We start from the raw sequence: 6,419 nt of genomic DNA, 5'->3' as shown, positions 1-6,419 counted from the left end.
GGAGCCGGGCCGGACTGGAGGGTTAGGGGAGGGCCTGGGGCCTAAGAGGGAACAGGGGCGGGACTCGAAGGGCTAGGGGCGGGGCCCGCGCCGCTTCCGGGGGCGGGGCCGGCGCCTGGAGCCCCGCCCCCAGGCGCGCGCCGGGCAGGTCGCGCCGGGCCGGAACCGGAGCCGGGTACCCGGAAGGCCTCGCGCGGGCTGGCGAGTGATGGCGGGGCCCGGCTGGGGTCCCCCGCGGCTGGACGGCTTCATCCTCACGGAGCGCCTGGGCAGCGGCACGTACGCCACGGTGTACAAGGCCTACGCCAAGGTGAGGCCGGCGGGCCGGGCGGGCCTGCGGGCGCGCACGCGCACGAGCGCCGCCAGGGGCGGGGGCGGGGGCCGGGGCGCCGGGGGCGGAGCCGGGGGGCGGGGGCCCCCGGGGCGGCGGGGCGGGGGGGGGGCGGGGTTGGCGGCCACGGCCCGGCCGCTCCGGGACGCGGGGCCGGGAGGCCGGACCCACGCTCGCTCGGGATCCCGGAGGCTGACCTGGCCGGTGGAGGCCGGGAGGAACCCAGGGCCCCTCCAACAGCCCTGGCCCTTCCCCCTCAAGGCAGCCCCCCGAATCTCTGCCCCACAGAAGGACACGCGCGAAGTGGTAGCCATTAAGTGTGTGGCGAAGAAAAGTCTAAACAAGGCCTCGGTGGAAAACCTCCTGACCGAGATCCGGATCCTTAAGGACATCCGACACCCCCACATCGTGGAGCTGAGAGACTTCCAGGTGCAGCCTGGCCGGGACTCCCCACGGGGGCTGGGGGGGGGACACAGCAAGGCTAACAGGTGCAGCCTGGCCGGGACTCCCCAAGGGTCCTGGGGGGGGGGACACAGCAAGGCTAGCAGGTGCAGCCTGGCCGGGACTCCCCAAGGGGCCTGGGGGGGGGACACAGCAAGGCTAGCAGGTGCAGCCTGGCCGGGGCTCCCCAAGGGGACGCAGTGGCCTACACCTGTCATCCTAGCTACTCAGGAGGCTGACATCTGAGGATCGCGATTTGAAGCCAGCGCTTGTGAGAGCTCCTCTCTACAATTAGCTCTTAGCTGCAATTAGCTGTGGCTCAAGCGGTCGCCTTGAGTGGAAACGCTCAGGGACCGCGCAGGCCCTGAGTTCAAGCCGCGGTGCAGCGGCTGGGGGAGGAGGAGACGCGGTCCTCTGACCGCCTCGCTCCCTCCGACCCCAGTGGGACAGTGACAACATCTACCTCATCATGGAGTTCTGTGCCGGGGGTGACCTGTCCCGCTTCATCCACGCTCGCAGGATTCTGCCTGAGAAGGTGGCGCGAGTCTTCATGCAGCAGTTGGGTAAAAAGCCCCCGACCCCAGGCTGAGGTCCTTCCCGCCTCCCTGCTCTGTGCCCAGGCCGCCATGCGTTGCAGTTATCCGCTGCCACGCTTCATTCTGAAAGCCTTCTTTCCCCTCTTCCCGTCTTCCTCGACGTGGGAGACTGTGAGAGCGTCCGTCTTAGGGTGGGACCTTCCGGGGTGGGGTTGGTGGAACCCAGGTGTGTGAGCTAGGGGAAGTATATGCTTCTAGGGTGCTCGGCGGTCCAGGCATCTGGGAGGAGCCGGGGCAGCGAGCATGTGGAGGCAGCAAACCCCTAGAGTGTAACAGGCTCACGCCTGTTGTTCTATCTCCCCAGAAGGCTGAGATCTGAGGATCAAGGTTCAAAGCCAGCCTGGGGCAGGAAAGCCCATGAAACTTTTATCTCCAGTGAACCACCAAAAAGCCACGCACGTGGTAGATGAGCTAGGCCCGCAGTGGATTGCCGAGTTGATAGAGGAGGAAGGGGGGGCCCCTCTGACCCCCCCTGTGCGGCTCTTCCCCCCCCCCCCCCAGCCAGCGCCCTGCAGTTCCTGCATGAGCGGAACATCTCTCACCTGGACCTGAAGCCACAGAACATTCTGCTGAGCTCCCTGGAGAAGCCCCACCTGAAGCTGGCAGGTGTGCGGTCTGGAGCCGGCCCCGCGGGCGAGGTGGGGGGGGGGGGAGGGGGGCTCCAGGTGGCGGAGCGGCCGTTGCCCTCCGCTGGGCTCTCAGGAAGGCCCCTAGGTGCAACGTCAGAAAGCAACAAGCAGGGGCTGGGAAGGTGGCTTAGCGGTAGGGTGCTCGCCTAGCACGCGTGAAGCCCCGGGTTCGAGTCCTCAGCACCACATACACAGAAAAAGCAGAAGTGGTGCTGTGGCTCAAGTGGTAGAGGGCTAGCCTTGAGCATAGAGAGGCTCAGGGACAGCGCCCAGGCCCTGAGTTCAAGTTCAACCCCAGTGCTCACGCACGCGCAGAGGAGGGTGCAGGCAGGCAGGTGCGTGTATGCCAGGCAATGCAATGCAATGCAATGGCGGCCACCGTGCCGCCGGGGCCCCAGCCCTGCTCCCTGGCCTGCTGTCCACAGACTTCGGCTTTGCACAACACATGTCCCCGTGGGACGAGAAGCACGTGCTCCGCGGCTCCCCGCTCTACATGGCCCCCGAGATGGTGTGTCGGCGGCACTACGACGCCCGCGTGGACCTCTGGTCTGTGGGGGTCATCCTGTACGGTGAGAACTCTGTCCCCCCCCCCACCCTCAGGCCACGCCTTCCCCGGGACCCTCAGGCCACGCCTTCCCCGGGACCCTCAGGCCACGCCCTTCCCCGCACCCTCAGGCCACGCCCTTTCCCCCCCCCCCCGCACCCTCAGGCCACGCCCTTCCCCGGGACGGTCAGGCCACGCCCTCCCCCCGGGACCCTCAGGCCCCGCCCTTCCCTGCACCCTCAGGCCACGCCCTCCCCCCCCGGACCCTCAGGCCTGGGGGGGGGGCCGCCTGGGCGCTCTGGGTCCCTGCCCGCCCCGTCCAGCCTCCCCCCCTCCTCCCTCCGCAGAAGCCCTCTTCGGGCAGCCCCCGTTCGCCTCCAGGTCCTTCTCGGAGCTGGAAGACAAGATCCGCAGTGACCGGGTCATCGAGGTGAGCGGCTGAGGGGCCGCCCTCCCGAGCCCACGCCGGGAAGGTTCTGGTTCTTTCCGGGGACTCCGGCGGCTCCCCGCCTGCTGATGGCGCCGCGGTTGACGTGGCAGAGCGCCAGCCCTGAGCACCAAGTTCAGGGACAGCGCCCGGCCCCGAGTTCAAGTCCCGGAACCAGCACACCCCGAGAGGAAGGCGGCGGCCGAGCCGGGCTCTGGGGCCTGCCCGTGACCGCGTGACCCACCCACCCACCCCCGCCTCGCCCCTCCTGCAGCTCCCCCTGCGGCCCCCGCTCTCCCCAGACTGCCGAGACCTGCTGACGCGGCTGCTGGCGCGCGACCCCGCCCGCCGCATCTCCTTCCGGGACTTCTTCGCGCACCCCTGGGTGGACCTGGAGCACATGCCCAGCGGGGAGAGCCTGGGCCCGGGCGGTGAGCGGGCGGGGGGGGGGGGCGCGGGCCCAGGGCGGGCTGGGGGGGGGGTGGGGGGGGGGCGGGGAGAGCATGGCCCGGGCGGTGAGCGGGCGGGGGGGGGGGAGGGCGGGGGGGGGAGGGCGGGGGGGGGCGGGGAGAGCCTGGCCCGGGCGGTGAGCGGGCGTGGGGGGGGCCCAGCGGGGAGAGCCTGGCCCGGGGCGGTGAGCGGGCGTGGGGGGGGGCGCGGGCCCAGGGCGGGCTGGGGGGGGGGCACCGCCCCGGGCCCTGACCGCCGGCCTTCCCCAGACAGCGCTGGTGGTGCAGGCGGTGCAGAAGGACCAGGAGGGGGACGCGGCGGGCCCGCCCTGTCCCTCTACTGCAGGGCTCTGGACTTCTTCGTGCCCGCCCTGCACTGTGAGTGCCCCCAGCCCGGCCCGCGGCCCCGGGGGCGGAGTTGGGGGGGCGGCTCTGGCTTCGGGGCCCCGCCGTCCCCAGCCAGAATCCCCTAGGCGGGCCGGGACGCGTAGCTCACGCCTGTCATCCCGGCCCCTTGGGGGACTGAGACCCGAGGATCGCCATTGTAAACCAGGCCCTTCGGCCCAGCCCAACACCCACACGCCGGAAGCGGGGTCACAGCCCCGCTGATGGGGGACAGCGCCCAGTCCCCCGAGTTCAAGCCCCGAGACCAGCAGCCAAAACAAAAAAAACCCACGGGGCACGAGGCAGAGGCTCCGGCCGGAACTTGGGTGTGTGGGGGAGATTCTGGAGGGGCTGGTGTGAGGCGGGGTCCCCCAGACTCCTTACACGAACCCCTCCTGCAGATGAAGTGGATGCTCAGAGGAAGGAAGTGATCAAGGCAAAGGTGGGTGTGGTCCTTGGGAGGAAGTTGGGGGGGGGCAGACACAGGGGTCCCTCAGCCAGCCCGGGAGGGGGGGCGGGCGTGGCGGGGCAGCTGGGGCCCCCTCTGCACCCCGCAGGTGGGGACAGTACGTGTCGCGCGCCGAGGAGCTCAAGGCTGTGGTCGCCTCCTCCAACCAGGCCCTGCTGGGCCAGGCGGCCACGGGCCGAGACCTGCTCAGAGGTAGGCCCCCCCCCCCCACTCCTGGCTGACCCCCCCGCCCGCCCGAGGGGGTCCCTCCCCTCACCCCGCACCTCTGCCCTCACCCTAGAGATGGCCCGCGACAAGCCGCGCCTCCTGGCTGCCCTGGACGTCGCCTCAGCCGCCATGGCCAAGGTGTGTCCCCGTGGGGGGACCGGGGGGGACCGGCGGGGGGGCACCGGCGGGGGGACCGGCGTGCGTGACCCTGACCACCCGGGCCGCAGGAGGAGGAGGACGCCGGCGGGGAGCAGGACGCCCTGGATCTCTACCAGCAGAGCCTGGGGGAGCTGCTGCTGCTGCTGGCTGGTGAGGCCCGGCACCCCGAGCCCCCGATGCCCCGAGCCCCCGGCACCCCGAGCCCCCCGCACCCCGAGCCCCCGGCGCCCCGAGCCCCCGGCGCCCCGAGCCCCCGGCGCCCCACGCCCCCGAGCCCCCCACGCCCCCCGGCGCCCCACGCCCCCGGCGCCCCCGAGCCCCCGGCACCCCGAGCCCTGGCACCCTGAGCCCCCGATGCCCCACGCCCCCGGTGCCCCACGCCCCCGGCGCCCCGAGCCCCCGGCGCCCCACGCCCCCGAGCCCCCCCACGCCCCCGGCGCCCCACGCCCCCGGCGCCCCGAGCCCCCGGCGCCCCGAGCCCCCGGCGCCCCGGCCCTGCCCGCCCTGCCCTCACTGCCTCTCCTCTCTCTCCGCAGCGGAGCCCGCGGGCCGCAGGCGGGAGCTGCTCCACGCCGAGGTGCGGCCCGGGCTGGGATCTGGGGGGCCGGGGCCTCGCGGAGGAGGCAGCCGCGGTCTCCCCTCACCCTGGTCCCCCTCCACCCCCCGTCCCCCCCCCCCCCCCCGCAGGTGCAGAGCCTCATGGCCCGCGCCGAGTACCTGAAGGAGCGCACCAAGGTGGGTGGGGTGGGGCGGGGCTCCCCCTGCGCGGTGGGGGGGCGGGGTGGGGCTCCCCCTGCGCGGGTGGGGGGCGGGGCGGGGCTCCCCTGCGCGGTGGGGGGGCGGGGGGGGCTGAGCCGCTGTCTCGCCCGCCCGTCCTGCAGATGAAGGAGTCTCCGTGGGGATCTGACAGCCTGGACAGAGAGGGCCTGGCCGAGTCCGTGCGCACCAGTGAGTGCTGCCCGGCCGAGGGGAGGGCGGGGGGGGGGGGGCCTCAGCCACGACGGGAGGGGAGGGCGGGGGGGGCCCTCGGGCGGGGGGGGGCCCTCAGCCACGACGGGAGGGGAGGGCGGGGTGCCCTCGGGCAGGGGGGGGGCCCTCAGCCACGACGGGAGGGGAGGGTGGGGGGGGGGCCTCAGCCACGATGGGAGGGGAGGGCGGGGGGGGGGCCCTCGGGCGGGGGGGGCCCTCAGCCACGACGGGAGGGGAGGGCGGGGGTGCCCTCGGGCGGGGGGGGGGCCCTCAGCCACGACGGGAGGGGAGGGCGGGGGGGGGGCTCAGCCACGACGGGAGGGGAGGGCGGGGGGGCCCTCGGGCTGGGGGGTGGCCCTCAGCCACGACAGGAGGGGGGAGCTCGGCCACACTGCCTGAGTCCCCCCGTCCCCCTCCTCGCAGTGTGCACCCTGCAGTGACCCCGGAGCGGGCGTTGGGCCGAGCAGAGGGGCAGGAGGAGCCAGGCCGACGCCCACGAGGGCCTGCGTCCCGAGGAGCCTCCTGGACGGACACCCCAGGCCCCACCGTGGGGAGCCCGTCCCCCTCCTCGATGGCCCCGCCCCTCTCCATGCCTCGCCCCTCCCAGTGGAGAGCCAGCGCCCCGCCCCCTCCCGGCGGCCCCGCCCCTGTGGAGAGCCAGCGCCCCGCCCCCTCCCAATGGCCCCGCACTCGGGTCTGCATGTCGGGAGCGCTGCTGTCCACACTGTGGGAGGAGCCTGTGTGCGTGTGTGCACGCGTGCGTGTGCACGCGTGCGTGCCTGCACGCTGGTCCTGGGGCTTGAACTCAGGCCTC

General features: G+C 73.5%; 1 protein-coding gene across 1 annotated transcript; it reads left to right on the top strand.

Moving 5' to 3' along the window:
* The first annotated feature begins 142 nt into the window (after window positions 1-142).
* On the top strand, window positions 143-6,182 carry Ulk3 (unc-51 like kinase 3). Its single transcript, XM_048369511.1, is given in 17 exon segments — window positions 143-310; window positions 620-760; window positions 1,215-1,335; window positions 1,870-1,974; window positions 2,423-2,566; window positions 2,889-2,971; window positions 3,243-3,399; window positions 3,692-3,741; window positions 3,744-3,795; window positions 4,203-4,247; window positions 4,364-4,462; window positions 4,551-4,615; window positions 4,708-4,786; window positions 5,173-5,213; window positions 5,324-5,371; window positions 5,518-5,584; window positions 6,029-6,182. Coding segments are annotated over 17 exon segments (1,416 nt in total). The 5' UTR covers window positions 143-208; the 3' UTR covers window positions 6,046-6,182.
* Window positions 6,183-6,419: the final 237 nt, after the last annotated feature.

This window comes from Perognathus longimembris, chromosome 20 (genome assembly GCF_023159225.1).
Source record: "Perognathus longimembris pacificus isolate PPM17 chromosome 20, ASM2315922v1, whole genome shotgun sequence".
Taxonomy (NCBI): domain Eukaryota; kingdom Metazoa; phylum Chordata; class Mammalia; order Rodentia; family Heteromyidae; genus Perognathus; species Perognathus longimembris.
The sequence above is the reverse complement of the archived record's forward strand: the minus strand, read 5'-3'. Positions and strand labels throughout refer to the sequence as shown.